The sequence below is a fragment of the Protopterus annectens genome, chromosome 6.part1 (assembly GCF_019279795.1).
Source record: "Protopterus annectens isolate FY-2018-M chromosome 6.part1, PAN1.0, whole genome shotgun sequence".
In the NCBI taxonomy this organism is placed as follows: domain Eukaryota; kingdom Metazoa; phylum Chordata; order Ceratodontiformes; family Protopteridae; genus Protopterus; species Protopterus annectens.
In genome coordinates this window covers 463,920,517-463,934,298 of record NC_056738.1, presented here as the reverse complement: position 1 = coordinate 463,934,298, position 13,782 = coordinate 463,920,517, and the positions used below count along the sequence as shown (strand labels likewise).

The following is a 13,782-nucleotide window of genomic DNA, read 5'->3' as shown; positions in this document are numbered from 1 at the left end:
CAGGCGGTGAGGCTGAAGGAATGGACTCTTCAGCATCAGAGTCCTCATAGGGAGGGAGAGAATAGCCCTGATCACAAGAAGAATCAGAGGAAATGGAAACCTGATCAGAGGAATCATAATCAGTGTCTTGCCTAGGCCTTTTGTCAGGAGGGGGATGGATGGGAGCCCCTGGTAATAAGGTCTTCAGCCATTTTAAGCATCTGTTTCTTTGGCATGGATGACTGTTCTGGAGAATGCTGTACTTGTTTCCTTGTCTTTAATAGTGTTTTTGACTTTGCCTTTGCTGCTGTAGTAGCCTTAATTGTAAACTGTGAAGGTCTGAAAACACCCTCAGAAGCCGGTGCCTGCTCAGCGGCTCCGGACCCATCTGAGGGTATAGTTTCTGTAGGCCCAATACCTTGAGTTTCCACAGGCCTCGGTGTCTCCACGTGGCTGTCGGTTACGGCCTATGGCTCTGAGGTAGTGGGTGTCAGGGGCTGTGAAAGCACCTCACTGAGAGCCAGCGAACCGGCAACTGGCCTAGAAGAGGCTTCGTCGTCGGTTTTGGACCTTGGATGCCTGTCTTTTTCTTTGTCTTTGCGTTTTTTATACATTCCGGTCGTCGGTTGTTCCGACGGCATTATATAATTAAATCTTCGTCCAAAATAATGTAAAGCAAAATCAAACCGACGTTTAATAGTGCGTTTATTGAATCTAGCACAAAATCGACAACTAGTAACATCGTGGTCAGGGCCAGGCAAGGAATGCAGTAAGACTGAAAGTCCTTATGAGTTATTTGTGTCCCACAAGAAATACAATTATTAACTTTTACTGACATCGGTCTGGAGCAAGAAAAAGTTTCCCCAATGGGGTACTTAACTTTACTGAAGACTTCGGTTCTGAAATTCAATTTTGAAAATCTCAGGAGTCAGCCGACCGGCACCTGTGAACTGCTTTTACTTCGGGCACCACGCGCAAGAAAGACTGGAGAAAATGGCGTCGGTTGCAACTTTTATACCCCTGGCGCATTGACGTCAGGGAAGAGGCGACAGCAACCGACGCCAGACCAAGACTTTGGAACTCGGGCTGACTGCGGGCCGCCTGCCAGCAGGATAACCCAAGTGTAATGACTGCAACAGTAAAACACAATGAACATAAAAAAAAAAATCACAATTCATAAAACACAGTGGTGTGAATCACTAGCAACTCGCCAACCATAAATAAGAACATGAACACAATTTAAAAAAAAAAAAAATCACGAACAGTTTTGTGCCAGCATCAAAGGAGATAAAAATGGTTGCATACTTTGTACACTGTCAAAAACGGTATCACAACAGAAGAGGGAAACAGCTAATTTCTGTGTGTGTGTGTGTGTGTGTGTGTGTGTGTGTGTGTGTGTGTGTGTGTGTGGGAGTGTAAGAAGATGATGTTCATGTACCAGTATCCATATACTGGCAAGTCTCCAGATTACTGGTTTTAATGTAACAGCCCCAATGGCATGTGATATACAACCTCACAAGACCTCCTAATGTAGCCTACAAGCAGCAGTGTAGGAGGCACCTTGGTTACAAGCAGCTGCTCCTCTGCTTTGACCAATGACCACTCCCCATTTCTGCTCTCTCGCAGTTTCATTTATTTAAAATTCATTAACTGTGTAGATGGGCTGATAACAGCCCTCTTTTTTTAACCACAAACTGGACCAAAAGCAAAGAACATACAGTAATCACATCTGCATTCAATTATGAGTTAAATATCAACAAAAATTACAACACAAAAACATTATCAGTGATAATAACACAAAGCAAAAGTGATACCAGAAAGTAAAGTTCAACAGCTTCTGAGACAAATCAAAGATCTACAGTACGGTTTATATCCAGGCAGTGGGGGCATATCACATTCAAATAGTGGAAGGAGTTGTGGGTGTTAGTACATGCAACTTGATAATGCTGCCACCTATGTCACCTGCAAGAGGTAGTCATTTCAGTAATTCCCATGTGGACTATGCAGTTCTTTAAGACACTGTGCATAGCAATGAACTGTTCATCTATCTTTTTACTAGGTTTAGCAATACGGTGATCTTATCTTTCTCATTTTCCTAGAAACAATTTATCTGGAATTTGATGTACTGAGTTAAAAGTGTATAACTGGGACATCTGGATGGGGAACTGAAAATTCACCCCTGATCTGGCACCCATGTCTGTAATAGCAACAGGCAAGCCTGTAAACGGTTAATCTCCCAGGCTCCTGCTTGTAAATATTTCATCTCTCAAGCTCCTGCTTACACTACCAGGGTTACCACAACTTTTCAGAGATTTGAGATGCATGGCTAGGCTAAAAAGGCCCCAAATCACTGTTAGCCTAGTACTCACCTATTAATCAATACTACAAATAATTTGCTGTTTCATAAACTAAAGTATTTTAAAGGAGGATTGCAATCTCTGCCTATCACATGGGACAAGATAAAGAAACAGTCCCTTGTCGCTCTAACTCACAGGAAAAAATCAATATCAAAGAAGAGCTAAGAGAACTGATTTTTGGCAATTTCAGTTCTCTGACAATTTTGCACAGCTGAACGTACATTAGTTTTTAAACTACTGTGTACTAGAATTCCCAGACTTCAACTGTACTTCTCCTATGATTACTGCAAATGCTATACAGTCTTTGCGCATTACACTAACTAGTGTTCCTCATAGATTCATTGGGAAATATTAGGCAATCAGTTTACCGAGTATTACATGCCTAGCAAATAACCAATGACCAGAGGTGAGAATCAAATCATATGCCTTGTGTCTGTGAGGTAAACACCTTAACCATTACACCTAAGCCCCTGGTTAAGTACATATTGTGCCTGACACTTTGGACTAATGGGCAATTTCTACTTTTTAACAAAAAAAAAAAAAAAAACTGAAATGTGGTTTCCTTTGACACCCCAGAGTAACACCAATATACAGCAAACGACTAAACTTGGATTTCAGTCAACATGCCCACTATTCTTTCCTGAGTGAAAAGCACCTTCTCCTACAGAGTATTTAACATAATCCCCATAAAAATGTTAAACTGGAAGTGGGAAGTTTGTTTTTCACAGTGCCTGGCTGACCAGTGGAATCTAACAATGGGATAATGGGTCTGGGACCACCCACTCCATCTTTTATAACCTACCAGTGTGAGATCATAGTCAGTGTATGGCCAACACAAGATCAGCAACTGCTGGCAACAAAGGCAGAAAACTGTTGGGGAAAATGTTCAGGTCAGACATTCCATGTGACAAATTAACACGTGACTCTCCCAAAGAAGATACTACAGTCCTCATCTGTCATCAACAAAAGACATACAGAACCCCATAAAGTAGTGCATGTGAAGTGTAACATGATCATCAAGGCAGTAAATGTTCGTTGGGAGGAAGTGTCAATGACAGGTAGAAATCCCGTACAATTAAGTTATTTTTTTTTTTGTTAAAACAAGAAACATCTTTACTAAATCATCATGTATGACATAAGCAATCACATAAATGAAAACAAGTTCCATCTTGGATGTTAGTAAAGCAAGAGTTAGCTGCATCGGTGATATGTTCAGAGACGGTTCTAAGCAGCTACACCCAAAACTGTGAAAGTACAAATTATTAGTTCTCAGATCTCTGCAACAGTATCTCTGATTAGCATCTCACTGAAACATGAAATCAGTGCTCCACCATAGTTTCCAGTCGGTTAGCTAGAACCGGTCCATAAAGGACAAATAAAACAGACCTAGGTTACAGAGCAACTTGACAGCCTTCTTTTATACTGGAAGCCAGTTTGCCCTTTAAAAAATGACAAAGTGTTGCTCTCTGACTAAAGACCGAAGCATTAACCTACAATATCTTACTGGATAGGCTCTCGGGTTCATTCAGATTCCTTTTTAAGGAACAACAGATAAAAAGGTTGCATTGTCAACCACTGCATGAGCATCCACGTTCTGATATCTGTATAGGCTACATGACACTGTTACCTTGAAATTCACCAGAGAAAGTCTACTTCCTTGGTTCATTCTTGCTTATTATAGCAACCTGAACTTGCATGGTCAGGGAGGGGGTCAATTCACACATCAAAACAGCCAAAGCCCTCGATCTATTCTTAATTCTCCTATCTGGTCTGAAGTCAGCGTACAAGTAAAGATGAATACTATGACTGGAAAAAATTTTGAGTACCACAGGAAATTGCAAAAGAAATGGAGAACGGCCCAAACAAGTAGCACATACTGCAACATTCAAAAATGTCCTGAAAAATACCCTGTGGGATTCAACAAATGCCACAGCAAATAGCAGCCAGCTTAGAAGTGCTTTGCACTTTCCACTTCTTTGGGGTTTGTGATGAAATGACAATTTTAGGCTATCGCTGATCTTGCATGCACCATAAAAGGCTAGCCCATCACATTCTTTGTTGCATTTTGATTGACTCAACTGTTTGTTGTACGCAGAATGATCTTATAAAGTTACTGACTTTTAATGTCTATTAGTTGACAATCAATGACTTTGCATAGGCAGCACATCTGAGATGTTGAGATCTTTCAGCTATGCCTTGATGCATGCCCATGACACTCAGCCGTGTCTTGCTGTAATCCCATGATGCTCATCGTTGCCATTATGTATACATATGACTCACTTATTAAGAGAGCAAGACAAACATATCAGGGTATATCACCAACAGGAGGGACAGTGGATAAAATAAGAAAAGGTGCAGCCTTCTGTACAAGGGAAGGGACTGAGGCAACATAGCACCAACATGAACGAGGAGAGGAAGCACTGTGTGCACCACACAAAACACTGGAAAAGACAGAATAAATGGCAAATGGATTGCATGCAGATACCATCCTTGTAACTATAAAAAGATAAGAAAACCACACAAATTACTGGGGAAGCATCTCAGTAGGTTAAAGAGCAAGGAAGTCGTGCAAGCAGCTGTTGCAAGCTCACCCATCCTGGGAGGAATGAGTAGTAGTTTTGATTAGTCAATCACCACCATACCAGTGGAGGAATGAAAGACACTAACAGCTGGAACTGCAGATGAGGGCTTGGCAAGTCCATGCTGAGAATGACAGCCCACTCTATCATGTGGGTGAAAGACACAGACAACCAGGGAGGAAAAAGATGGCACACAGTGCTGTGGTTGTTTACATCGGCCAATAAAGGCAGGATTAAGGCCAACTAAAATGTTCTCATTGCCATGTTGCCAGTAACAGCACAGACCATCTCCATGGCTGCCTAAATGACAGCCGTTCTAGCTGTGTCTTGCATCCATGCTGGGGATACCCAGTAATTGTCAGGAGACAAGGAAGAAAAAAAAATCCAACAGAAAATGGAACTTGTTATCATTAAGAGGATAGCAGAGAAGGGGTACGTAGACTTAGAACATTAATAAAGTAGATGTTAAATAGAGCAGCCCAACTGCAGCCGCAGCAAACAATAATTTACTGTTGTCCAACATATATAAGCTGTGTACCCATTTGCTAAAGTCAATAGTGCTGTGGCTAATAAGTGTTAAAATGCTGCAGCTCAGGCAGTTGGACTCAACTGTGCCAAACAAGCGTTAAGTAATCAGACAAAAAAAAAGTGTTAAAAGCATTAAACTGCAACGCACTTTTATTGTTGAAGTAAAATTTACTTTAATGCATTTGCCCAGTTTTGTCTCAGTACTGAATACTCTGAATTCACTGCAAAAAAAAAAAAGTTTCGGCTTTCTTAAAACACAGTGAATTGTTCAAGTGGCATACACATCTGCAATACAGGGTTTCTACCTGCAAATCCTGTGCTCTGTGCTCTTTAGTGCACTTATCTTAATATACACTATAGTTCACAATGAGTTAAACAAGATAAACAACTTATTCAAAAGATAGGGAAATGGTCAGATTAGGATACCAAGTGGTTCATATTCACTGCCAAACTTTTTAACTTTGTACTACATACTCAGCAACTTTCTTTACATAATAATTTCCACTTAGTATATAAAACTACTGTAGCGGGCCATTGGAGCTACTTGCTTTAACAAGAAAATTAACATGCCAGGAAATCTCATAACCACTGGCATATTTTTTATTTGTACTGGACATGTCCACTCTATACTAAACATCTTGAAAAAGGTGCTGAATATATGTACATACCTTCAATTTTTATCAACAGACTTATCTAAAACTGTGCACAGAAAAAGACGCATTACCTCTGCCATATTAATGAGCCCCACGGCTAATGTTTTATACCCAAGGAATGTTCGATTCTTATACCGCTTCCTTCTCTGCAGCATTATTTGTAGCTTGTTGGCATCTCGTTTCAAAAAATGAGGATACTGCAAAGCAAGGAAATCACACTGAATTAAAAATGTTACATCCATCAGAGAGACATAAAATCAAACATGACAAAATATTTCAAGAACAAAGTCATTAGGGTGTTACAATATGTATAAATGTGACAAAACATAAAAATAATTACTTGCCAACAGCCCTAAATAAACCAGTGCCATCCTGATTACAGTCCAGCTGATTCAAACTGGATTAGTGGCTCAGGAGCTTGACGGAGCTGGCAGGGAAGGACAGTGTTCACATACTTGGTGGGGGTAGGAAGAGGTAGATCATGGCACACACTGCCACATTCCCCTGGAGGAGAGACAATAACGGTGTATCCTGTGGTGGGCTTTCAGCTCACCAAGCCAAACTTTGTTGCCTTTGTAATAGATTGGGCTTTCAGAATGGATCATACTCTCTCTCCATCTGTCATACTCAAAGCTTAGATTCACCAAAGTAAGAATTCCTTTCCACTCTTGGGGTCCAGGAAACTCCTTGTGCCAACATCTTAAACATGGTTTGGCCCTGTGCCAAAGTAACAGCCAGGCAAGTAATAAGGAAAGCTAATTTCTTTATTTTTTTTGTAGGCCAGGACTTCCTTATTGTTCTTACAGGACCTAGTGATTTCTGGTACTTTTCAGCTGCTGGTTTAGTTAGATCATTTGGCTTAGACAAGATCTTTGCCTAGAAGTATACTCTTACGGTGCTGTGTCAAATAGACCAGTCCTCAGCAAGTCACTACGAACAACTCTGAGAAATGACTTGGAACTGGACCTAACCGATATGAAATTAAGACAGGCTGCATTACCTTGTCATATAGCATCAATTTCCTGTTACTGTCAATATTTTAGAAATCCTAAACATCTGGAAGAATTAAAAAAAGTAGAACTGAAGCAGAAGCATTTCAGAAAGGAGTGGGTACGGAAATCAATCTACATGAGGACAAAAGCAAAACAACCACGTTTTTTTAAACACCTTTAGTGAATCATCACTTGTGACATAGGCAAAATTATATTTATATAAAAGTAATCAAACCATATTAACATTTTCACATTAACAAATGTTGTATATCACCTATATTGCTATATATCATATAGTCCAACCAACATTACATAAACTGTTCAACTACTGCTGTCTCAAACCTCATTCCTCCTCCAAAACATTTTTCTCCATGTATTGTTCCCACAATTTCCATTTTTATATGTAAATTTCTCCTACCTTTTTAAAGATTCCATCTCTTGTTTTTATCTCTGTTATAACACAGCATTCACTATTATGTCATTCAAGTATGGTTGGTTTAGATTTTTATTTCCATTTTCTATTAAATGCTTTTTTTGGTAACACCAGAATTATTTAGGCAATTCAGATCCTGTATCCCAGCTGAAAAAAAATAATTTCCTTAGTAACACTCATTTGCTCGCCCACTATTCCTGACAGAGTGCTCTGTAGGAAATTTTTAAAGTCTGCCAACTTATTACATTCCAAGAACATATGCTTCCAGGTACCTCTTTCTTCCACATTACACCCACAACATTAGACATCTACCAGAAGAAAATGTATTTGGAGTCTGCTTGGGGTATAAAAGTATCTATGTAAACCCTTCCAGGCAAAAATCCTAAATTTTCTAGATTTTACTGCATATTTGGTAGCCACACTTATGTCCTCCAATTGTTTCTTTGTGAACTGCATATCTATTCTCTCTTCCCAATCTTTTCTGACCTCTTCTGATTGATTCCTATAGTTATCATGCAATTTTTATAAGCTCTACCAATTACCCCTTTTTAACAGCAGCTTCTGTTCTAGATTCAATTAAAAACTCAACCAGTGCAGGTCTTTCATTTAGGAACCCCCCTCTGTCCATTCCTCTGTCTATACTCAGATCAGTAGCCTGTAATCCAAATGTCTTTTTGGCCCATTTCCATTCTATTACCTTTCCTATTTAATTATTTGTTCTCAATACTTTGGTTCATTTGCCAGCTTCCTCTATTAAATTCTGGTCCCCTCTGGCCTATTCTCTAAATCTCTAATTGCAGTCATTCCTATCAGAATCTCCTTTCTCCATTCCCGTGTTGGCATGATGTTTAATATACTTTCCGCTACTTTATGAATATACTACTCTGTATGACTGTTCTGGAACCACATGTTGATCAAGATTTGATGCTTGAATGGCGAAGGAGAGATCAACTTCAATCAAAGGATGAAAGGCAAATGGGGGCAATTCAAGACAGTGGAGTATATACTCACTGGTTCAATTTACAAGTAAGAGATAAAAGTGGGTTCTGCATTACAGAACTAAAAATGGTTGAACGGCTTATTGCTAACTATGATTTACGGCTGATGGTCTGCATATTGAAAGGCACCATAATGTGGCAAGAATGTCACACTGAGGAATACTCAAACAAAACAATATACAAGTAGATGAAAAGTACCAGCAACATGAGCTGCAAAAATTACTGAAAATTAATCAATGATTATATGATATATAGTCCAATATCAACAGTCAAGAAAGTAGAAAAAACATGCAGTTGAAGAAAAAAGGACAAACACAGCATTGACTGCTGGAATACCTACAACTAGAAACTACAGTGCCCTGCATACTGAGATGTAAATTTATAAAACATAAGGACATGCAAACAGAAACTACAGCAATGTCCAACAAGGACTTCTAGTCATTACAGCAGCTGCAGTAGGAGCAAATGGGCTAATTAAAAAAGGAATTTCCAAGCACATCTGAATATGCCACCAATACAGCTAACTCAATATGAACTACTAAAGGAGGCAGATCTGGGTACAGTGTGAATGCTAAAACAAGTACTCTTACCAAACATCAAAGAATGAAGTGATACTAATCCCAGCAGCTTTAGTCCATTCCTATCACAATATTAAAACCCATAAACATTTGAAGAAATGAAGAGATAAAGAACTGGTTTGGCATTGAAGGAAGAAGTTCAAGCTATATATAAAGCTCACCCTTTTTTTTTCTTGCTTACAGCTTTGCTGTTATCGACCATCTCAAAAAAAGTGTTGGATCAGATATGTAGGAAAACAAGAAATGTCGATCAAGATGTGAAGCACGAATTTTTAAACACCTTTACTAAATCTTCATGCTTTAAACAATGACACAGGTACACATATATCAGTAGAAGAGAAAACAAACCACAGAAACATTTTTCATCAGCTTCATGCATGTTTTCTTTTTAACAATTTTTAACAATTATATCTCACTCCAACATTACACAAATTGCTCAGTTTCTGCCTTCATGCAAACCTCACTCTTCCTAAACATTATCCTGAATTTACTGTTCTCACAAACTCCATTTATTTCCATGTAATTTGCTCATTTCCTTTCCTAAGGATCACACCTCCATTTAGTTTATCTCCTTTACATTATTCAGTACTTCAGTCACTGTTGGGTTTAGATTTTGATTTCCATTTTCTAGTAATTGCTTTTTTGGTGCCAACAGTACTAAACTTGGTTTGTGCAAGTCAGACCATATAAACAAGATAAACATTTCTTTAGTTACAACCATTTGCTCCCCCAACATAAAGTCTGTTAACTAGTTACAACTCCCCCCTTCCCAAATAAAATGTTCCTAATTTCCTTTCTCTTTCCCATCACACCTCAAGCATTTACTACCTACTTCAGGAAAAGTTTCTTGAAGTCTCCTTAGGGTTAAAAATAACCATGCAAACACTTCCAAGCAAAATTCCTAAACCTTCCAAACTTTGTTACATACTTGGGAGATTATACAAATGTCCTCCCATTGTTCCTTTGTAAATTGCCTTTCCATTCTCTCTTCCCAATCTTTTCTAACCAGTTTTGACTGATTCTTACAGTCGTCATGCAATATTTTATATGGCCTGCTAATTATCCCTTTAACAATGGCTTCTGTTGTACACTCAACTTGGATACATAAATGGTTAATGTGAGGTGAATTTTTACCAAAATATGAAAAGTTAATAACAGCAGTCCTAGACAGTGGACTACATATACACTTGTTCAAGAAATCTACAGAAAAAGTGAGAGATAAACAAAAGAAGGTTTTGCTGTACAGAATTAGCCAATTGTATGTCTTGCTGCAGTCTGCAATACACATCTGAGGATCTATTGTTTTGAAAGGCACAACAATGTGGCAAGACTGCTGTACTGTAGAATGTGAAAATGTTACAACACACAGAACTGCTGATAATGAAAAGTAATGATCACGAGGGATTACTCAATATTAACAATTAAAAAAGGAGAAGCAGGAAAAGCAGACACGGTAGATTAAGAGAAAATGATTACCAAAACAGCTACAGCCAGTGACTGCTAAGCCTTATGTACCCAAAAAGCAATGTTACAATATATCAAGAGATGCAAGCAAAAAACTAGAGCGATGTTCAATGCACCCAAAAGTTATAGTGGTACCAGGAGCAAACGGCTTAATAATATAAAGAATTTCCAGGCATATTTAAGTATGTTACTCTGATAGGTAACCCCATAAGAGCTACAGGAGGCAATTTTGAGTATACAGCAGATCCTGAGAATGGCACTCTTGAAAAATAACAAAGAATTAAGCAAAACTAATTTTAAGAACTTTAATTATACCCTGACTTAGGAATGGGCATCATTCCTGGGACATTACTAAAAATAAATCTGGAGGAAGCACACAAGAGATATTTTACACCTCAGTGAAACTGAAGCACAATGGATTTTCACTCCTATGGTGGCACTGTCCTATGAAGATCAGTGAGCCATTTTCATGGAATGGGGAACACTGCAGCAGTTTAAACAAGATTTAGGGAACTTGTTAATTCTACTGGGCCATATGATATGGAACATCAACAATGAAAAGATAGATATGTACTATGTATATATGGTCTTCCAAGCGGCCTTCTGAAGTGGATTAAGGGCTGGGATCTTCTTTTCTACAGCCTTTGGCTTGGCAATTCCTTTACTCATTCTAATGCTCAAGAGCATGCACACCTTATGCCAATGCAGTTCATGGCGTCATGCATTGGGCAGTGTCCCAAGCCTTTGTACCACTCTTTTCAAATCCCATTCATGAAATAAGTCCAACCTGCAAAACAGGAAACAAATGACACAACAAGCAAGGGTACATACATAAACACTTGTCTGACTTACAGAATAGCCATCGGATCTGTTGAATGAGAAATGGTGAGAGTGTAATAAGCATGCACTGGCAAAGACCTTTGAATAGATTAATGGATACAGGGAGTACGTATCAGTAATATCTGACTTTGGAGGTCTTTTGCTGTGGGTAGCGGTTAAGAAAACTCCCACCCATTAAGAATTAAAAACTTCTTGGGATAGCATAATCAGGAGATCATGTAAAACAGTGATTGTACCTTGACAGCTACTGCAGTTAAAGAAGCAAGTGGGGGAGGGCGGTATTAAGCAAGTTCAGTTATGTGCAAGTCATGAATGTGCATACAGGTAGATTCATGTTGGCTGTACAATAAACCGCTGATAACTTGCAAACTTTGTCTCCACTGGTCATTCTACATGGCGTCAGAAGTATTTTGAAATAGTCACAAGTCTTCAGAAACATTCAGAAGTGAAGTTGTTGACACTAAGCCTCATCTCAGTGCCGTTTGTGACTGAATGCAAAAGGTAATTGAATTTTTGTTGTCAGCATAGCAGAAGACTTTCGTACACCCGAACTGCTGGTGTTTGATGATAATATTGCAGAAAATTGGTGTGTGTGTTTGCACAGGAATACAATATTTTCATAGTGGCTGCACATTCACATAAAGGTGCATGCACATGTACATTTATATTTCTCAAATTAGCAGGCTCTGAGGTCACTGAGTGAGAACATTCTTTTGTAGATGCACCTGCTGTTTATGCAGGAGAGGGCGAAACCGCTGCATCATTGTTCAACCAGAAATGCACAAAGATCTGGAATTTTTGAAATATAAATTTAAAGAACTGTGTAGCCCCCAAATGAATATTACGATTGAAAGAGGAATTCAATACTAGAAATCAAAAGCCCGGTGAAACTATCGAAGTGTACGTTACTGCCTTAAGAAATAAAGCAAAAACATGTAAGCTTGGGGATTTACAAAACAATTTAATAAAAGACCACATCGTGTGTGGCATTACTAATGGTGCAGTAAGAAAAATCCTACTTCGTGATAATGAATTAATTAAAGCAAAGCCACTGAAGTTTGTCAGATACATGAAATTACAGAAAAACATACTAGTATGCTTGCAATATCTGCTGCTGCAAATATTGACAGTGTGCAACACAAAACTAGGACAGTGCAGCTTCATAAGTGTAACTCGAGCTATGCCATACTACCTGCCATTGTTAACTGTCACAATTGTGGGGGCAATCACGAACCTAAATAAGAGAAGTGTTTAGCCTATGGTCAACAATGTCATAAATCCAAAAAGTGGAATCATTTCAAAAAGTTCTGTAGATCAGCACAGACTCATGATAAAATTTTGAAAACAATGAATCAAATCGAGACTGTAGCAGACCCTGACAGCAGTGATGAAACTTTTTATGTTGATGGTGTTTGTGATCGGTGAGATAGTCAACACAATGGACTCTCACTTGTCAGCAAATAGTGAAATATTTTGTACCATACAAATTAATGGGAAGCCAGTAGAACAAAGTAGACACTGGACACAAATGTAGCATTATATCCTGCAAAAGCTTATGCAAAAGTAAAAGCTGGAGAGATCTTCGAATAAACGAGCACAAAACTAGTTGCTTATGGTGGCAAAGAAATTCTGACGGATAGTGCTGTAGTCCTTCCTTGCCATTCTGCAGGTGATCGTTACGATTTACAGTTCTATGTGGTTCGAACAGATGTACAGTCATTAAAAGGCCTAGAAGACAGCCTAAGAATGGGTTTGATTTTGCTCAATAAACAAGTGCACCATTTGAATACAAACAAAAATGACAGCTTTCACACTGTATCTTTGAAGAATATGCTGACATCTTCAAAGATGAACTTGGTAAACTTCCAGTTACATATTCTATGAAGCTGAATCATGAAATATACAAAATCATTGGACCTGGATGTAAAATCACAGTAGCAATGTAAAGTAAAGTAAAAACAGAACTAGACAGAATTGTGCATTGGCTGTTCTTACTCCTGTGGCAAACCCTACTGAATGGAAATCATCCACGATGGCAGCCCACAAGAAAAACTCAGATGATATTCGGATATGCACTGATCCTTGAGACTTAAATAAAGACCTCAAACGTCCTCATCATCCAATCCGCACAGTAGAGGAGGTAGTAGCACTGATGCCAAATTCGACTGTTTTCTGAGTTTTAGATGCCAAGAACTCCTTTTGGCAAATCTTATCAGATCACATTCAGCACACCATTTGAGAGATGCAGGTTTTTAAGAATGCCATTTGGAATCAGTTCCGCCAGTGAAGTATCCCAGCATGCCATGGAACAGATATTTGCTGGGTATCCTTGTGCCATTACTGTGGATGACGTTATCACTGGAGGCACTGACATGACATTA

The 13,782-nt window shown here is 38.8% G+C and overlaps 1 protein-coding gene across 1 annotated transcript in view; it reads right to left on the bottom strand.

Annotated features, from left to right (window-relative positions):
* The window catches only part of PACS1 (phosphofurin acidic cluster sorting protein 1), a gene marked incomplete in the record, with an annotated part of 1,397,033 nt that overhangs the window by 876,595 nt on the left and 506,656 nt on the right, over positions 1-13,782 (bottom strand). The window contains 1 exon segment of the mRNA XM_044075887.1: positions 6,168-6,293. Coding sequence (XP_043931822.1) covers positions 6,168-6,293 — 126 coding nt within the window.